The sequence below is a fragment of the Nipponia nippon genome, unplaced genomic scaffold (assembly GCF_047370975.1).
Source record: "Nipponia nippon isolate SJK-2023a ecotype South Korea unplaced genomic scaffold, ASM4737097v1 scaffold_1, whole genome shotgun sequence".
Lineage (NCBI taxonomy): Eukaryota > Metazoa > Chordata > Aves > Pelecaniformes > Threskiornithidae > Nipponia > Nipponia nippon.
This window is the reverse complement of record NW_028262290.1, coordinates 58,518,661-58,539,667: the sequence shown is the minus strand read 5'-3', so window position 1 is coordinate 58,539,667 and position 21,007 is coordinate 58,518,661. Positions and strand designations below refer to the sequence as shown.

The 21,007-nt window shown below is 45.3% G+C and overlaps 1 protein-coding gene across 6 annotated transcripts in view; it reads right to left on the bottom strand.

Annotated features, from left to right (window-relative positions):
• Positions 1–10,461: 10,461 nt before the first annotated feature.
• Positions 10,462–21,007, bottom strand: part of LDLRAD4 (low density lipoprotein receptor class A domain containing 4) — a 298,477-nt gene continuing 287,931 nt past the window's right edge. For all 6 annotated transcript variants that reach the window (XM_087757331.1, XM_087757339.1, XM_087757377.1 and 3 more), the window contains one exon: positions 10,462–20,819. In XM_087757331.1, coding sequence (XP_087613457.1) covers positions 20,277–20,819 — 543 coding nt within the window. In that variant the 3' untranslated portion in view covers positions 10,462–20,276. The remainder of the gene's footprint in view (positions 20,820–21,007) is intronic.

Sequence of the window (21,007 nt, the reverse complement as noted above, 5' to 3'; positions counted from 1 at the left end):
GGAGTGCCTTCTGTTGCCTGCAGGACTACCCAGTCAATGCTAGTAGGGTCTGCTTTCTTCCCCTGGCAGCTCAGCATTTTCATGGGAAAGGGCTGTCCCTTTACCGGCCCTCGAGAGCATGGTAAGGGATGCAAACGCCCTCGAGGGCATTTGCAAAACCTTCAGAGATCTGGTGAGACCAGGACTGAGGCGTTTGCCACCACACAGGTGCCAGAGAAATTGCTGCTTTGGTGACTTACCCACTTTTGCCTGCTCCCTGCCTCACACATAACACCACTGCAGGGCATCACATCATTGTCTGTCTCTGGTACAGGTACATGTGTGAAGGCATTGAGTGCCTGCCAGAGCAGAAGCTGGAAATGAAGTCACAGCCCAAGCAGAAGCTGAAGTAGAGCCCAAACAGGACCTGGAGCCAAAGTTACAGCCTGAGATGGGGCTAGAGCTGGAGTCACATCCCAGGATGCCAAAAGTAACAGCCTGAAAAGGAGCCAGAGCAGAAATAGTGGTCCAAGATGGGGCTGAAGATGCAGCCTGTGTAAGGGCCCAAGCCAATTGACCACTCAAGCAGGAGTTCAAGCCAAAGTCATGGCCCAAGGTGATGCCACAGCTGAAGTAGCAGCCTGAGCAAGAGTTACAGGCCAAGTCTGGCTGGAGGCAAATTAAGAGCCTGAGATGGGGCTGGAGGCAAAATAATGCCCAAATGAGGACCAGAGCCAAAGATATGACCCAATGAGAGACAGAAGCTGAAGTTTCAGCCCAAGCACTGTTCAGAGCCAAAGTCACAGCTGAGGATGGGGGCTAGAGCCCAAACAGCAACCTGAGGTTGGACCAGAGTCAAAATTGCTGCCCAAGATGGGGCAGGAGCTAAAGTCTCTTCCCAATATCTTCACAAAGTTAAGGCTTGATCTGGTGCCAGGTGCCAAAGCTGCAGCCTGTGTATGGGCCAGAGCCAAAGTTGCTGCCTGATATCGGGCAGGACCCAAAGTCACAGCCCAGGATAGCACCAAGCAGAAGTCAAGGGCCAAGCAGGAGCCGGAGTAGTCATGAGAGCCCGAGCAGAGGCTGGAGCTGAAGTCACAGCCCAATAGCAGGCTGGAGATGATGTTGTGGACATGGATGTGGCCAGTGCTGAAGTCATAACCCAATACTGGGCTGGAGCCTAAGTGGCGACCCAATATCAGGCCAGAGCAAAAGTCAAGATGGGGCTGGAGCCAAAGTAGCTGCTCAGATTAGGGCCAGAGCTGCAGTAGCCTCCTGAGCGGAGGCCTGCAGCCAAAGTAACAGCCCGATACCTGACTGCAGCCGAAGTAGCAGCCCAAGATGGCACCAGAGCTGAAGTTGCAGCCCCAGATGGGGGCTGGACCTGAAATCGCAACCTGAAATTGGGACAGCACTGAAGTGGAAGTCCAAGCAGGGCTGGAGGCAAAAGCAGGGCCCACGATTGGGCCAGAGCCAAAGTTGCAGCCCAAGGTCAGTCCAGAGCTGAAATCACTGCCCAAGATGGGGCTGGAGTCAAAATCACAGCCTGATATTAAGCTAGAGCTAAGTTGTGACCCGAGATAAGTGTGGAGCCCAAGTAGCAGCCTGAGGTGGGGCTGGAGTCAAAGTAATAGCCTGAACAGGGACCAGCGGCAAAGTCACAGCCCAAATAGTGGCCAGAGCTGCAATAGCCACCTGAGCATGGACCAGAGCCGAATTTGGGTTGGAGGCAAGTGGCAGCCCAAGATAGGGTAGAAGCTGAAGTCACAGCCCAATATAGGGCCAAAGCCAAATTTGCAGACTGAGATGAGGCTGGAGATGAAGTCATAGACCAAGATGGGTCTGTAGTACATGTTGCAATCACAGCAGGGATCAGCGCCAAAATTGTGGCTCCAAGATGGGGCTTGAGTAGATGTCATGATGTGAGCAGGGGCTGGAGCTGAAACGACGGTCCAAGATAGGTCCATAGCTGAAATTGCAAACTAATGTGAGACTGGAGGCAAAGTCACAGCTCAAGCAGGGGCCAGAGCCAACATCACAGCCCAATATGCAGCTGGAGCTGAAGCAGTGGCTTGAGTTGGGGGCCAGAGCCAAAATTGCAGCTGAAGATGGGGCCACAGTCAGAGTCACGACCAAAACAGGTGCTGGAGCAAAAAGCGCAGTTCAATATCAAGCCAGAGCAGCAGTTGCCACCTGAAATAGTACTGGAGCCAAAGTCATGGCCCAAGATGGGCTGGAGCGAAAGCCATGTCTGGAGATGGGGCCAGAGCCTAAGGCACTGCCCAAGATGGGGCAGGAGCTGAAGTCACAGCCCAGTATTGGGCTAGAGCCAAAATCATGACTGGAGATGGTGTTGGAGATGAAGCCACAGACCAACATGGCGCTGGAGTCAAAGTCACAACCTGCTGTCAGGCCCTAGCCGAAGTTGTAGATCAAGCAGGCACAGGAGCTGAAGTAGCGACCCAGTATCAGGCCAGACCTGAGTCAGAGGCCAGCAATGGGTCTGGAGCTGAAGTCGTGACCTGAAGTTGGGATGGAGCTGAAATCACATCTAGAGCTGGGGTCAGAGCTGAAGCCACGGCCCAAGATTTTGGCTGGAGGCAAAGTCACAGTCCAAGATGTGGTCAGGCACAAATTAACAAGCCAAATAGGGGCTGGAGCCAAAGACATGGCCTGAGATTGGGCCAGAGTCAAAGTGGCTCAAGATGGGGTTGGAGTTGAAATCACAGACCCATATGGGGCTGGAGTGAAACTTGTGGTTTGAAATGGGGCCAGAGCCAAAGTTGCAGACCAAGATGGGCCTGGACTTAGGACCTAAATAGGGGTGGGAGCCACAGTAGCCTCCTGAGCAGGGACCAGAGCTGAAGTCGTGATCCAATATTGGGCCAGAGCCAAAGTCATGGCCTGATATTGAAGAGGAGCTGGAGATGAGGCCCAAATGCAGCCACCACCAAGCTCACAGCTCAAGGTGGGGCTGGAGCAGAAGTCACAGCCCAAACGTGGAATAGGGCTGAAGTCACTGCCCAGGAAGGGTCTGGAGCCAAAGCCACAGCCCAATAAGGGGCCAGAGCCAAAGTTGTGACCCAAGATGGGGCCTGAGCCAGAGGTGCATCCCAAGCAGAGGCCAGTGCTGAAATCACTGCCCAAGAATGGACCAGAGCCAAAGTCGCAGCCTGATATCAGGCAAGAGCTGAAGCTGCAGCCTGAAGTAGTGCTGGAGCAGAAGTCATGGACTGAGCAATGGCCAGAGCCAAAGTTGCAACCCAATATTGGACCAGAGACAAAGATGTGGACGGAGATGGGTCCAGAGCTGCTACAGCCTCCCAAGCAGGGCTAGAACCAAAGTTGCGCTCTGATTTCAGGCTGCTTGAGCAGTAGCCGCCTGAGCATGGATCAGAGCTGAATTTGGGTTGGAGGCGAGTAGCAGCCCAAGATAGGGCAGAAGCTGAAGTCACAGCCCAATATCAGACTGGGGACAAAGTTGTGACCTGAGGTGGGGCCGGAATCAAAGTTGTGGCTCAAGATAGGGCCTGGAGCTGAAATCATTGCCAAAGATGGGGCTGGAGCTATGGTAGTGGCCCAAAATGGCTCCAGATCTTCACTCACAGACTGAACAGAGGTCAGAGCTGAAGTCACAGCCTGAGATGGACCCAGAGCCAAAATCACAGCCCAGTCAGGAGCCAGAGCTGAAGTCACGGCCCAGTATTGGCCTGGAGCTGAAGCTGTGGCCCCAGATATGGCCAGAGCTGAAGTCACAAGCAAAGTGGGGTCCAGAGCTGAACTCACAGCATGATACACAGCCAGAGCTAAAGTTATGACCAACATTGGTCCAGAGCCCAATTATCAGCCCAAGTTAGGGCTGGAGCAAAGATGGGGCCAAGCCAAAATTACAGCCGAGTATTGGGCTGCAGCTGAAGTTATGGCCTGAGCAGGGGCCAGAGTCAAAATTGTGGCCCAAGATGGGGCAAGAACCAAAGTCATAGCCTGACACGGGGCTGGAGCCAAAGTCATGGCCTGGCATCAGGCTGGATCCAAAGTCTCAGCTCAAGATAAGGCTGGAGATGAAACCATGGCCTGAGCAATGACTGGAGCTGAGGCAATGGCCGAAAACGGGGCCAGTCAAAATAACAGCCTGAACAGGGACCAGTGCCAGTCATGGTTGAAGTTAGTGCCAGAGCTGAAGGTGCAGCCCGGATTGGGGCTGAAGCTCCACTAGTCTCTTGAACAGGGCTAGAGCCAAAGTTGTGACCCGATAACAGGCCAGAGTCAAAACAGTGGCCCAAGATGAGGCTGGAGCCAAAATCAAAACACATTTTCTGATTGTGTCCCCTTCAGGGTGTCAGCTTAGAGCATCGCACTGCATTCGTCCTTGCTCATCACTTACCATCAGCAACAATAATAATTAGAGAGTTGTAATTATCCCCTGGCAATTATCTGACTATTTTGATGAAGATGATCTTCTTAAGTAGAAAGAATACGTCTTGATTTCATAAGCCTGCAGGGCAACATGTAGCATTAAGTTTGGGTCTGAGTTTGATGAATTGATTGGACAATCACAGAGGAGGGAACACAGAGGAGGATACACAAGCTTGCTTAGGAATGAAAAAAGGGGAAAAAAAAAAAAACCAAACCCAACCAAATCTAATACAACAGGGAAAGAGTTTCATAAAGAGACATAATCAAAGAAAGATTTCTAACTGTTTCTGTGTCTGGCCAAGCGGCCAGAAAGAGACTAAACCACGATCAGAGGACAGCCTACCTCAAATAAAGTCTCCAGCACTGTTTTTAAAAAGTTTTTAAGTTTGGGTTTTTGGGTTTTTTTATGGTACTGTTGATAAAAAAAAAGTAGTCTGCGAATCTGTTACTTTTTCTGTGCAGAACTGGTATAACTGAAAGCTGCTGAGTGCGTTAATGGCGCCAGACATGAGACATCCTCGTGATGCAGGGCAGCTCCGTGAGTGCCCAGAGAGCACCTCCTCCTCACAGGCACAGCAGCGAACACACACCTCTGGCCAGGAGACACAGTGGGTAATGCTGATCATGACAGTGCCCACCTCTGAAAGTGAAGCCCCTTTTCCCTAACCTTGTTCATTACCATAAAGAACTGTCCTACATGGGAAAACAGAGGTTCACACTGGGACATCTCCTGTATCCCAGCTTGCTGAGAAAGCAGCACATGGATGGGCTTAGGAAGCTTAGGGTGCAAGCTCTCATTTGCAACCTCTGGGCTTCAGCATCCCCTAGGAGTAACTCATGAACTGTGTGGCAATATTGCTGTGTTAGGGAGCCTGATGGTGGAGCAGCTGAAGGGTTAGGCTGCTGCCAAACACTGTTTTGATAATGTTGGATCACCAATGGGCTAAATCCAGGTTTAGCATACTTAGTACCAGATTACATGTGCCATGGCTTCTTGACACATATGAGCTCACGTTGCTCAAACATGCTACAGTTTCTGAGTCAACTCCATTGGCAGACCGACTCATTACAGAATCTAACAGTCCGTGTCCTTCTTTTAATCTCATGCTGAATCAAGATATGTTCTCTTGCAATCAGAATTAAGTCATAAAACTGATATAATTTCCACTTGAGATGCTGTGTTGAATCCATCTGAAATGCAGTTGTGATCCTACACCTAATCCAAACCAGAACGGTACTGCTGGGCGGTTAGTAGTGGAATGGAGCCAGTATTGATAACTTCAGAGCACTGTCTGGGCAGCCCCTCTGCAGTAAAGACGACATGGAGAGCCAGCATGGGCGCCTTGCAAACTCTGTGTTTACCTGGCCCTTGTGCCTACTGATGTCTTCCCAAATGGGGTCTCAAAGCAGAGGGAGACAAGATCCAGATCCATCATTAGGCTCTAAATACACAAGCTGTGAGTTTACCGCACACATGGGTACAAGTTACTCCCAGGGAGATTCCGATTGGACACGAGAGGTAAATGTTTCACAATGAGAACAGTCAATCATTGGAGTAATCTCCCCAGGGAAGTGGTTGACTCCGCTACGCTGAACACGTTTAAGACTCAGCTGGACATGGTGCTGGGGCATCTCGTCTAGATTGTGCTAGAAAGGTTGGACCCTTCCAACCTGGTATTCTATGATTCTATGATTTTTTTTTTTTTTATTATTATTTCATATGGATTTGCCCATAAATGCCAAAAGAGTTGCCAGAGAGCTCATAGGGATGTGGAGCTGAGAGAACATGAGAGAAGTTAGAGATGAGAAGTAACGCTGTACTTGCCCTTCATGCTTAATAGGCTCCGCAGTAAGTGGTGCCAAGTGCCCTCGACTGGCACCAACTACCACCTCCCACCGGTGCGTTCGCGCCGACAGCGCTGCTCTTTATCCAGGCACTCCGTGAGAGCTGACTCGGAGCAGTACCTTTCCCCCAAAAGCGGGTGTCTGCACACAGCTAGGGCGTTCAGCCGCCTCCCAGGTGTGGCAGCCGTGTTTCAGTGCGGCAGGAGACACTTGAGAAGGATTTTAGTGGGGGAAGGGAAATTTCTCAGCCTTGGCTGACTGATGGCTAGTGCTTCGGTTCGCCAAAGAACCTGCGTTTAATTTTTATCCTGCATTAGATAAGCCAGGAAAATAAAGATAACACACTATAATTTTACATAAGGAGAACTCCGAGTTCTGCCTAATGTCACTAACAGTGTATTTTACATTTTTGGATAGTTGTGCAGTAGTCCTGTATTTAAGCAGAGTTGCATGTATCTGCATAGTATGTACCTGTATACAGCCAATCTGCTTTAAAAAAAGAAAGTAAAACTGTCAACGCACAAGCGGCACTTAAACTACAGCTGCACAATTTACGCTGAGTACAGTTTTACCGCAGACAGGCACTTTATTTCTTCTGTGGTACTGTCAGATGATGATTTTAGTGTACCTGATACCATTTTCCTGACAGAGCATAATTTAACAGTAGACGAAAGAGTCTGTTTCCCCTAGCATATGGCTGGAGCTGGCATGCATATTTTCTTATCTACGGGCAGAATATACAGCATAATTTTAAAAGGTGAGAGGGCTTGCACATTGAGTAGCTAATGTAGTTATCACTCAGCCGTACGGCTTTTAACACGCACCAGTGCCCCTCTCCCCAAGAAGCTGTGACACCTAATATTGCACCAGCGACTACCCGAAACAAATACGGTTAAACTTTCAAGTAACTATCAGCACCTTTGATCTGCAGAACGACGGGGGCCAAACGAACCAGACTGACTTTGCAGGCAGTCAGTCAAGCTTTACCTGTTAGGCTTTTCCTGACAAAACATTAGTGAAAGTCACCAGCTCATCAGCATTTTCCCCGAGAGCTAGAAAGTTTGCAGCTGTAGGCAAATTTTATACCACTTAACAATCCTAACCCCACTGTCAGGAAAGAACTAGCTCCTGTACATTTTGCTGTTGCCATAAACCCCGCTGAACGGCTATGCAAGCACATTCGTGCTTTTGTATTTGACTTCTACGGCTTCTGCACCAAGTAAAGCCAACTAGGGCAAACTTGGCTCAGCTTATGAAATATTCACAGCATTCTAACACAATTATGGGTGTATGCATAGACACAGGGACATGTAATAACCTGGAACATTCTCACTGCTTTGAGATGATAACTGCTGCTTTTCTTTTTCCCCGGAAGAGTTTCTTGCTGCCCAGGGTTAAATGTAGGTCAGGCTGTCTGAGCCCATGTCTGTGGCACACAGAATGGGATTAAACCGGAATTTTCCACTCAACTCAACTGTCAATCACTGTAATGTCTGCAAATGTTAAATTAATCTGGAGTGCTCTGGTGTTGGCATTGAAGGGAGCTTCTGGGGCTCAAGGATGGCATTTTGGCCTCCATGAAAAAGATGCCCTTTCTCTGGATGCGGGATGGCTACGTTGTGACCGCTTGCTTAAACCCCTGCAATGATCAGCCACAGAAAAATAGCTCTGTAGGAGACAGCAGTACACGCGTGTTAGGAGTGGGGAGAAACTACGCCTTGCAGGTGGAGGGGCTGAGAACGGTGGCGATGGGAAGGTTATTCCCAGCACTGCCACCGACTCCGCCGAGACCTGCCATGTCCTTCTTCATGCGTGTTTCCTCATCTTTAAAATAGCATTAGCACCTTTCTGCTACTCCTCTGCAGTGTGCTTCATAGTGGAAACCATTAAAGGGTATGAAATATTTTACAGTAAGCATCTTCTGGTTTACCTATTAGTCCCTTCATTAAGGAGAGCAAGCCTTCCACATGTCCCCCCGCCTTTAGCTGTAGTTAGTAGGTCCACTGGCATCCCAGCAAAGCTGCCTTCGGCTTAGCATGTGATGGACATCACTGGGACAGATCATGCAGTCCTGCCAACTTAAACAACATATTAGGGGCAACTTGGAACACCTAAGGTAAGCAGAAATAGGCAGTTAAATAGTAGCAAGTACAGCACATAGTTTCTCCCTTATGTTTTGAAACATTCCAGAGACAAGTAATTTTACTGACTATGAAGTATACTGCTCATCAGTTTTACCACATGTAAAGAATTCGGTATCTCAGCTCTAATCCCCACTCTCCGGAGCAATCATTTGGCACTCAATCTGGAAAAAAAAAATGTAGAAAACAAACAAACAAAATATCATGCAAGTTTTTATCCTAACCAGCACTACACTTCTGTAAGTGGCACAATGCAAACTACAGAAAAGCAGGGCATCGCCGCAGTAGAAGCGAGCTATTAGAATAGGATTCAGCAGTAAGGTTTTTAAAATGTGCATTTTAATTAGAACTCATTTAAAGCACAACTGATCAAAACAGTGATAATGAGAGAAGCCTAATTAATTTTTGTCTAAGTAACGAAGTCTCATTACAGTGGGGTCTTTGGAAGAAAAGGGTTTGGGATGTTAAAAACAGGGTGTTTGTAATGAGACGCAATACTGCTGGGAGCCTGGAAGCCAGACCTAGAGGTTTCACAGGACTGCAGCAGCCACTGTATTAATCTTTTAACAGGAAAAAGTAACCCTACCGAGATGAGACATCCCATTTATAGCCGAGTTCTGAGTTGCAACCATTGGCAGAGATATTAAAACACAATCAAACAGAATGGCATATTATGAAACAAATACAAATACAATTAAAACCAGATTAAGCAAAAGATCAAAGCAGGCTCAGAAAAAATGCTGTTTCCAGGGAGTTCAGGGTTCAGACAGTAGAGGAGGAGCTTGGAGATTTGGAGCACTTCTAAGCACTAAGGAACTAGCGATTTTCTAAGTACTAAAGAAGAATTAAAATGCTGTAGATGGAGGAGAGCTAACTCAGGGTGGATAAAGGAAAAGAAAATGGTTATTGTTGAACCAAAAATAAGTATTGTAACATTTAAAGAACTAAGCCATTTGAAAAGAACAGCAGCAAGAGGAACACCCCTGGTTCCTATCTGAGGGTAACATAAAGGCTGCTCTGTAAGCAGGGTGTCAGAAACAGGCTGGGGCCGGGGCTGCCTCAGCAGACCTCTCCTTCCTGAAAAGACCTGCGAGAAAGCCCCAGGTTTGAAGTACTACCTCCCTCTAAGCATCGCATCTCAACAACAGAGAGATCAAGCGCCGGCAAGCACAGGCACAGGTATAAAATATAATACAAGAAAATGATTTCATTAATAATCGTGCTAAATAAAGCATCACTTTATACTTATACCTAAACAGAAATTAGGTGCTCTGTAAAAAAATCTTTCCTGGTTTTGTTAAGCTTTAGCATAGCAAAGGGAGAGGTACCAGCCATGGACAGTTTGATCTGCCTTGCAAAGACCTGTATTACCAAAGACGAGCGTCTTCCACAGGACCCTTTTGTCTAGTTTCTTACTAGCTGCATCATCTCTCTCTTTCCCCCATACCGTACCACAATTTCTCATTTTAAGTATCATCTGAAGCATGCCCCAGGTTTCTTAAACCAGGTTGTGCTCTCCCCCCGCTCCCCCATGAGCCGTACCCTGTATGTTCGCTTTTTAATCAATTTTTGCAACTCAGTGATTTGGGGCCACTGCTTATCCCAGCTGGTCGGTCAGCACCCATGTGCCAGGGGCAGTCACCAACACCCAGGGCTTCCAATGAGATTGAGGTGCGGGTGCTCGTTTAAAGGAACTGAAGTAATGAGTGGCTTAGATTAAGAGTCCAGACTGTCAGCTACAGGGGTGACAGGCGGGTGCTTGGACACAGCTGCCTCTGCCAGAGAGGTAGGGCAGAAACATCGGAAATCATCCCAGTATTAATCACCAAAGGTGAAAGTCACGACACTGATGTAAAATCCTCATCAGACACCCGTTTCCCAGGGCCATCCCCTATGTTTGACCCTCTGAGTCCGCCCTCCTATCCCTTAATGATCACCTACCTGGTCGCCAGCAGCAAACCAGCAAGGGAAGAAGACAAGTACTTGTTTTACAGAAGGCCGCTCTAGTGTTTCACCTTTTTCGTTTTGTTGGGGTTTGTTTTTTCACTTCAAAGAGAAAATAAATGCAACAGGAGACAAATGCATTTCATGATTTTTAATAATTTTGTGCCATGGTTTAACCACAGCATATTAAGAACAAGCATAAAATCTGTATTTAAAACTAACAACAGCACTTAGAGCAACATCTTCCTTTGAAAGTATTGCAATAAACAGACCTTAGGTCTAAAAACTAGGACATCACCATTTGCTCAATTAAAAGAGTCAGATACACAACAGTTGAAATCTTTTCCTGTATATAACTGGGAGTTACGGTGGAAAAAAAGCAACAAATTAATTGTGTTAAAAGGAAAATAAAATTAAAAAAAAAAATTAAAGCAAGCCAGGTTTGTCATAGCGTCACATGAACAGCTATTAAGAAATTCCAATACAGTTGTAAAAAGACTGTTTTTAATAGCTTTGTTTTTACAACAATAAAATTTAAAAGAAAGATTAAATATTGTTGATAGTGCTGTACATATTTCAGAATAGCTTGAAACAAAATGGACAAGAATAAGAGACATGTTGAAAACGTGATCTTGAAAGCCACAATGTTGGAAATACAAAAAAATCCATACAGCAATAAAGCATTTTACACTGTAAAATAACTAGCAAGAAACAACAAAGAAAGGGTCAACACTCTAAAACCAGGCATTTGATGGTTAATTTTAAGTGTAACAGCCTGACTGATGTACATACCATCACAAAATGCTCTGAGCACAGCAGCACTGGGCAGCTGATAGCCATACAAAGACAAAACCCCTATTGGTGCTTATGTAGTCTTTGTAATATAAGTAGAAAAGCTTTGTTAAAGAATATTAAAGTGAATTTTTTTTATTATTATTATTTTTGCTGTCCAGGCCCCTATGATGCCTGAGGCTCTCACAACTTCTGCTTATACTTCTTTTAAAATCTTGGCTGCCTGCTGTGCTTCGCGGTAAACGGAAAAGCGTGAACGCAGCTGTGAGTACACTTAATAGATAGTCTGCTCTTTCCACTGCAGCTTCAAAGCAAATTAGTGCCCCTAAAAGGAGACATGCTTGCGTTTGGTCCACTCAATATGCAAGTTTTCTTATGATAAATCCTACCCTAGATTCCTCCAGCAGGAGGTTTACTCTGTACTGAGTCTTCCTAGTCAAGGCCTGGGGTTTTTTGTTTGTGTTTCTTCCTTCACGCACAAAAGTGGTACTGCAGTGCAAACAGAAGCATGAACCTGGCCAGGCAAGGCCTACTTCCAAAATAATTACTCTATGCCCTGACAAACAATAAATGAGTTAACAAATGACAGTCATGAAATATGCGTGTTTCCCTATGGTACATGCTTACTGATAAAACAGCTCAATACATAGAGGGATGGATACAAGCTACCTGTAAGGGCTTGATGATGCAGAACTGGCCATAAAAAACCCTTTAAAACAAAAAAAAACCCAAAACAACCATGATCAGCATTCAGATACAGGACTCCTGTGAGGGCTTTTAAAAAGATATTTACAGACAAACGTGTAGCTGAAGTTTCAGGTCGACAGAGAAGTCATGAAGGACTGTGCTCCAAGGCACCATCCTCGAGCATGACGGACCGGACTGAAAGCCCACTCAAACCAGAGGAAGCCTCGCCATTGACTTCACTGGGCCCCGGATAAGGCCCCCTGAGTTTTAGCATAGCGTTTAGCTAGTCATCTGAAAAACCAAACAAAAACGCCATCTCAATCGTATCCCAACACGTTGCTACCTTACATCTGTGGTTAAAGCCTGACAAGTATAAAAAAGCTACATATAGACACGAGTATCTATGAAAGATTAGTCGGTATCCATCTGTGAGAGGACTAGTCTGTCTCGGACCAATAAACTTTTATATCACCTACCATCCTGGGATAGTTAGAACAAACAGTTTAGAAAAATAAGTACAGCATCTGCAAGTCTCTACACTAGAACTTCATGTTGAGTTTTCCTGAGGTATTTGCTTTACCAAAGAGCCCGCGCCAAGGGCGTGCGGGGACGGACAGCCAAACGCGCGGAGACGCCGGGGGAGAACCAAACGGCCGAGAGAGCCTGGCAGAAACTTAGTGTTGGATCGCTTTCCACACCACTACCTGCGTTGGCTCTGAACAGGTTTAGGCGTTTCTCCATCATCTTAAATACGAACCTGGGTTAAGCCATTGCTGTCAGAGGCCAACACAGTAGCAGCGCTGCCGACTCACAGCTCGTGCTCAAACCCTGCATTCAGCTCACTACCAACTGCGGCTTTTCTTGTCTACCCTTAAGGCTCGCACCCCAGCAGCTACACAGCCACCAGCGAGTCCCAGCTACACACCAAGCCTTAAGTTTGCAATGGCAGGATCGCATACCAGTAGTGGGCGTAGAGCAAGGGCTGGCTGTTGTCACAAAACTCTCGTTGGCCTAGTTTTGATTTTGCAGGGATGGTTTGGGTCAGTTCCCACTTGTCTGAGCTTCACTTCAAATCTAGGATGTGGATAAAAAGATTCGAAAGGTTTTAGCCCATTCCTAAGTTTAAAAAAAAAAAAAAAAAAAGGTAATCAAGGATAATAATAAATAACGTATCTGCTGGAGAAGTAGTAACTAATACTGGTCCAACTCAGCAATAGCGAGGCAACAATCAATACGAGAAGCATCTAGTTGCAAGGTTAAAGCTGTGGAGGTTTTGTTTTGTGTTTTTTCCTTTTTTTTAAAGTGACACATTTAAAAAAAACCCAACTGAACAAATCTTCACAGCAAAGATGCATCAAATGACCAATCACTATACACAGGCTAGTCAAAAAGGATTTGTTCAAACTTTTTCCCTTATGATATTATATTGATATTTAATAGGAAAATAAAATACATAGACTTTGTCATTTGTATGCATTCATTTGCAAATTTTCTTACAAAAAAGGACCAAGCACAGAAGCTGGCATTCACAAAGTCTATGGCATTTTTTTTGTGTTAAAATTGGTATCATCTATACATTATCTTACAGTATTAACAACATCTATTTGTTTTTGTATGTCTGTTTGTTCTACCCATTGGGTAGGATATGTGCATAATATATTCAAGTTATACACAGCACCATACAAAGGAAAAAAAAAAAAAACCACAACAGAAAAAAAGACAGACAACTGAAAAAGCACCATTTTAAGTGAGGCACAACAAAGGTGGGAGCGTAAGGCCTGATCCAAAGCCCCCTGAAGTCGGCAAGAGTCTTCCTACCAACTTCACCGGGCTTTGGATCAGGCCCTCTCGAGTGCAAGGGGATTCCTATCTGCTCAGACCTGAACATGAGGCACCTTAGTTGCTTACAAACTACTGACATGCAAACCTCCTCAAAATTATATCTAATACGGACGTATAGAATTTATTAATAAACCTACCACGGCAGACAGACAAGCACAAACCAAGGAGAGAAAGGAGGAGTAAAAGAGACAGCTTCGTCACCCACGAGGTCCTACACACACCACGTTGTTTCAGAAAGCTCACACACCAAACCATTTAAAACAGCAGCAAGCAGCAGCAGCAGCAATATAGCAAAGAAATGACAGAGTCATCTCTGGCAGTAAATCACACGGCTGTCGGAGGGAAGGGGGAAGCATCTAGGTTACAAGTTTGTTTCTTTATTGTTAACCAACATAAAAAGGTAAGCTCTTTTATAGCAGGAAAGCGATCACTAGCAATACCCGGGTTGCTTGTGTTCAGTCTAAAAATGGAAGAGACGACAGCAAGGCAGAAGTAAGAGCCAGGAGAGTTTGCAACACTTCTCAATACAAAATCATGCTTGGTTTTCCCTTTTGAAAGCAGGAGAAATGTAGTGAGTGCTTACAAAAACGGCATTAGCGGCCCTGAAACACATTTAATGCAAATAGTTGCGATTTCAAGGAAACATCAGTAGGCTCCTCCACCGCGTGTCTGTGGTACTTACTAGTGTGGTAAAGCACTTCATCGGAACTGAGCTGTCACCTACACTTGAGTTTGCTGGCAAGAGGCAGTGCAGGTCTGATGTTGGTTTTGGAGGCTGAACTTAGCGGTGCAGCTTCTGCTCATCCCCCAGGCGGAGTCGTACCAAGAAAATTACTCTTTTTTGCTGGTGCAAGTGTGCCCAATGGGGCTTTTGCCAGCATAGCAATGGCCATCGGAGGTGGGTCAAAAGGTAATTGACACCCCTGATTAATGAGCACAAACTGGCAAACAATATATTAAGTATTAAAAAAAAAAAATCTTACCAACCAACATTTTTAGCTGGGCCACTCTCAACACTTTAAACTTCAATTTCCTAACGAAACCTACAGAACAGTCTTTGGACGGGAAACCTCTGTAAGTTCAACACATCCTCACAAGGGACTTGTCCGTGCTCTGAAAGGCCTCGAGAGGTCTCAGACAATTCAGTAAGAATGCCTCTGTCCAGGGATTTAAACAATTGACACATCTGGGGCTAGTTCAGGAGAACAGTTGCAATTGCACTGGTTGGCAAGCAGGCAACCCAGTGTGGGAAAGGACCAGATATGTGTAATGAAATCATTTGCAACAGCCTTTATCTAAAAAGCAAAGATGTAATCAAAAGCCAGCCTTCATCTGAACACACTGTACAAATGGATCACTTGGTTCTCAGCATCAACTAGGTTTGAAAAAACATGCTTCTGAGATCCCGAGTACATGAAGTACATGTTCCTTCCTGTACATCAACGCGAGGTCTACATTAGGGTTGTCCCAAAAGCACGAGGATTTTTCAAAGCTCACCCACAAAGGACAGAGCTCTTGGATGGAAGAGGCACTAGCGCACCAGGTCACAGGCACGAATTTGCACAGCAAGAAACTTCCCTACTGATAAAAACAGGGCCACGACATTGACAGGACTGAAAAGCAAATATTCCTCATGCTTCCAGCTGTTTGACAAATGACCTGTCATTGTTCCTGAGAGCACAACATATAGCCATTTAGCACTTCCGGAAGGTGATAGTGGAATAATAACTAATATATAGATAATCAAGGGGTAGGATACAGGCACAAGTTTGCATGCAGGTACGGATACACACTCATGTGCATGGACTTGACTTAATGGTAATGACCAGAGAGAACTTGTGAATAATCCTAAATACCTTCAAATGTACCAGCAAGCCTATTGTTTATCCTTGAGGGGAAGGAAAAAAAAAAAAAACGCAAAGGGAAAAAAAAAAAAAAGCAAAGAACAATTCTGGAGCATATCTATTTTCACCAGCATACTATTTTCTTTTTCTTTGCCTATGAAATCAGGTTACCTTAGTTACCATGAGCGTTCAGGGCTCAGAGTCAGAGAAAGGTTAGCAATCAATCTTCTCCAAACCATTCAAACATTCCTTACAGATCAGAGTGGCAGTTTTCAGGTCCAATATCTCACTACCTGGCAGGGTTAGAAACGACCACTTCAGATAGCGCTGTTCCACACAGCCTATGCACGGGACTCTCCGGCAGGACAAGGCTTTCTTCCCTATTGCAAAGAAAGTGCATTCTTTCAGAAACAATGTCATTTCACTCCTTGCCCTTCCCTGAACCACATTCACAGAAAAAAAAAAAAAAATTCTCGGTGACACTTCTTTTTTCTATTTCTGCAACACAAATATTCAGAGATTTGGGATAACAGAAGCAGCTTCCAGCTGGGACAAACTGGTGGGAGAAGCAGGCAAGCAATAATAAAAAGCCAAATGAAGCACAGCTTGACCCATGGTTCCTGCAGATTCCACGACTGCAGGAACGTAAACACCTTCCTCACTAGCCATCAAGAACTTGTACGTGGGGCATGCGTCTGAGTTTTCATACTTACAAGGAAAAAGCATGCTGTAATAACATCACATCGGACTGAGACTGGGTTAAGTGCAGAGTTCATCAGTGACAAGACTAGGAGTAGCTTAAGTCCTGATAAAACCAACCTATTACGCCAAGTACCGTGAATTCTGCACATGCCACACGCCACAGGGAAGGGATCTGAACACCGCTCCGTTGACTGGGTACTAGTCTTCATATTCCTCACTCACATCTTTTAAGCAGCATCACATACACAGAGCCTGCTTGTACAGCACCGAGATGAACCCAACCACGAGCAGGCTAAATGTACATCCACAATTAGAGCTAAGTGCTGAGTGCTCCACTGGGAAACTGGGAGAGAAACCTCTTTCCTGTTGCCTTTTCTAGCCCTGCAAGATCACAGGAAAACACCAAAGATGGGGCATATTTAGCACCAAGAAGGCAGCCATGCCAAGACACATAAGGGAAAAATTAACCTTTGCAGTAGGATAGAGGCCATAATGCTTTATTTCTTAAAGGTACATTTAAAAAAAAAAATCTTTTAACTTGAATATTTCTAAAGTGGGGACATCACTGGACTGAATTTTGGGAAGATGGGTTACTGGGCAAAGGTCAGGAGACGCAACCAGAATTCAGGCTAATATGATCCATCACACAGAAAACTCCACACACATATTATGTGGGTTTTGTGCATGATACACGTAAACCAAAACACCAGTACGGAGGTATAATCTACATGATTAACTCTACAACGTTTGCAGAAATCTTTTATAATTTACAAAGCTTCATTTGAGTGGCTGTGGAATACAGTTTATTAATTCTGGATATTTTCAAAGGGAGTTTTCCCTAAATGCTTCATAGAATTACCTATCTTCAAAGATCGCCAATTTCTAAGCCTGTAAAGATTGATAGTGCTATCTAATTCTGATATTCCTTCTTTTACCATTCTGTTCTGTTAGCAAGGGCATATTCTCTCTCACTGCAACAGAAGAAAAAACAGAAAGAGAAAACACACACTGTTGCAACGTTATACTGCTGACAGCACCCCTATCGGAGATCACTAATATTCATCAGAAAATACCATATTTACTCCTATAAGAGGCCCCAAAACAAAAGTAGCAGATTGCAAGCAACAGGTGGCTACACTTTCAGGGCTGACAGGTATACTGGCTGCACATTAGCTTTGGACAGCAGAACACGATGAGAAGGTGAAGAGGCAAGAGAAAATGCAACCATCAGGTGAGCAAACACTAAGTTCTTTTTAAACGAATCTTTTCTACAGAACTGGAACAGGTTACATTTTCCATGCAAAGAAAAATTTCCTCAGTCAAGAAAAACTAAGAGACAACAGTGCACGCATCATACTGGACAATGTTAATGGGAAGTGCATAAATCCACCGACATGCAGAGATGGCAAAAGATGGCAAAGGGCTGTCTTCAAAGAAAGCATGTTCCCAAGAGGTGACTTTGAAGGCAACTTCAAGGCTCACTTCACTGAGATCTGTGCATGGGGAAAAGTTGGTACTCAACCGGTCCAAGCCCAGGGCCCAGTCCAGGTGTGCTCTGCCATGACAAATGAGTTCCAGCTGTTCTCGCCTGAAGGCTTCTCGGCTAAATAATCCTCATTTAGGCAACAGCACAGTATCTGCGTAGGCACACGCATTCTCCGACTTAAAAGCTCACTTCCGAAGGACAACAAAAGTCACTGAAGACCAAAACCAACATTTTCTGGTTTTGTCTTCTGTTTGGGTTTTTTTTAACTAAAAATTATGTTCATAGGTTATTTGCAACAATCTGATTTCACAGCTTTTATTCCCAGGAACCAGACATGACAAGAGCCCTAGCTGACTGACAGCCACCTAGTCATCTCCTAACACCTGTCCTGTGAGTCTGAGTGGAAAAAAAACAGTAAGTCAATCCCTTCATACAATCTATCTCTCTCTTCAAATAACACATACATTAAAAGGCAGCTTTATTCTGCATTACCAGCGTGACTCAGACCAAAAAACAATTACAGAGACAAATGAGGCTGCGTGTTCAGACTAACAGTTACACGAACACGTTCTAAACTAGAATAAACCAAATTACCTTATGAAGAACATAATCTGCACTGAGGCCCATAAAACACACACACAGACACGCATACTATTTTGGCATTAAAACTCTGCATAGATCAAAGATGCACTTCAGTTATCAGAGCCCCCGGTGTACAGAAGTCCTGCAGAAATCCAGCCTCCAGCCACGGGACCAGGCGCTAGGGCACGGTACTCCTCCACAGCGTGCTCAGGGCACTCAGTGGCTGCTGCCCGTAACCAAGCACAAGGCTTGAGAAAATAGAAAAAAGTGAAAGATCTTAAAGTGAAAAGGTCTATGACACCCACACGTACACGTATATATTAGAAACTATTCAAGCTAAGACTCTAAAGGTTCTTACTTTAAGTCCATTTCCGAAATGCATTTTAAGTGCAAGTTGTGCTTTTTCATGTGCTTGTGATGTCGCTATCACCATTTGTCAACTGCCTTCCAGCGCTGCCTGTGCTTCCACACAGAAACAGCCAGGGAAGAAATACCCTGCGTGCCGTCTTACAGACAGGTAACGTTTTCCAACTACTCTTAAGACCAGTGTGGCGAAACTAGGGCTAACAGACACTTAGTTAATATGCAAGTCACCTCCACCCATGAGCGTAGTCCTGCTGGCGTCAACCGGATGACGTGCACGGCGGAGGGTTTCCGCAACAGGGCCCAGAGCAAAATGGTTTGGCAGTGAGAATAACGGGTGCTCCCGCGTCACCGCCAGAGACGCCGCAGAAGCCAGCAGCACCGTCACCAGTGCTCTCAGTCCTGCTGCGGAACCTGCACGGGGGGTTATAGCTGCAAAGGCCCCTTCGCTTCAACAGGATGGATTTCCAGGACTGAACTTCAGTACCTGAAGGATGAAACAGAGAGCGAAAAGCACAACAGAGTCTCACGTATTCTAACAGCATTGCAGGGGAAAAAACCCACCTTGCATTTTTAAACAATTTATTGCATAACGTCATGATATGTGACTAAATACATTTCAGCCTACAGTGAGGACAAAAATCTCTAAAACCATAAGTACTGGTGATACTGCATTACGAAAAGGAAAAGAATGGCAGCACTTAGTTAGAATCAATACAAATTAACACATCTGGGATTTCATTTTGCCATTTATGAAACAAATAGTCTACGCTGCAAAATAGCTAAACCCTAAGTGATGGAAAATGCTGGGATTTCATATTTGCCTTCTTCCGTCCAAAAGTCTCCAAGACACTTCATTGATGCACTGTTATGTGAATGCAAATTATTGCAAAGACAAGTTAAGCGTCCCTGTATTTCTTGATTTGTAAAAGTCAAGAGATGTTAGGCTAAGTCCTGTCCCCTTTTTCTAGCAAACCCGGGGGGAGGGGGGCAAACTCCTCCAGATTACTTCTGGGGCTCTATCATTATTCCACAGGTGAAAAGACAACATATAGAAGAACTTCACATAAAACAGTTCCCTCATATATATTTTTTTTAAAACATTAAGATAGTGCAACTTTTTAAAACACATTTATCACAACACAAATTAATTCCTTGCATTCATCTAAGTTCTCAACTTTATACCTTGGCACACAAAACAGGAATTTTGTTTCATATTAAAAAAAATCCACACCCTGGGAGAAAAAAAAAAGCAAACTGGCCAATTCTTCCCCCATTTATCTAGCAAAACCACCTTCTTCCTTTTGCCATTCAGTGAGTATAAAACAGGCTGTACAAGCCTCATTTCTGTGCTAAGTTAACTTTTAGAATTAAATAATTGAAATAGTTTATTAAAAAAAAATAATATATCCCCCCCTCTCCCCTGAAACACTGCTCGTAGACAAACTGAATGGAAGTTTGTATTTCTTTCAATCTGCTTTGCATGCAATTCCCCTGAAAGGAATCAGAAACAAAGAACTGGTTTGCACGTTTGGTTTTACTAAGTTGTACCACGTGAAACGTAACAACATTGTGCACCGGAGCATGGGGGTCTTCCTCCACTGCTCTGCTTGAATCTCTTGTCTTCAGTTCAAATGCACCTGGGCGAGTAACTTAGACCAGGTTTCCTGGTTTGCGGTCTTGGCCTTTGCTGGGGACTATTGTGCTCTCTGAATTGTTCTGCTGAAACTGAAGTCTGCTCCCCCTCTGCGAGGAAGGAGGCGCGTTGCTGTGCTGGTGATGGAAAAAAGAGGAGCCTGGGTAATGCCCCATGACCTCGCTGTACGTCGGGGGTGGTCCTTCCATCCTTCCATTACTGCTATAGTTGGTTGCACTTATGCCCGAATTGCTGCTTGGTGGGCAGGGGCCCCCATTGTACATCGAGATGTCTATCAAGTCGCTATCAAAAATGGTTCGGTTGGGTGGTGCCCTGACAGATTCCCGGTTGAGCTCCATCTGCTGTTCTGGGTCCCGGAGCTGCAGGGTGCACGGGCCTTGGTACGGCGGTGGCTCTTCCCCATCCGAGAGGGAGATGGTTGGAGGAAGGTCAATCTCATGCTGCATGTAAGGGTAAGTGGGCTGGAAGCGACTGAAACGGTCCCGCTGCATAAAAGATGGGGCGGTAAACCTGTCCCTGGACCTTGGAGCATACATGATCTGAAATGGCAAGAGAGAGACACGTGACTCCACGTCTGAGCAAAGCACTGTGGGTGCTCCGTATTTACGAAGAACCGATAAAATAGAAAATACTTCTCTTTGCCACCTATCTTAAAAGATTAAACCCAGCAGGTATTGTGCACGCGTGCTCCCACACACATGCATGTGAAAAGAAGAGGTAGGAGTTG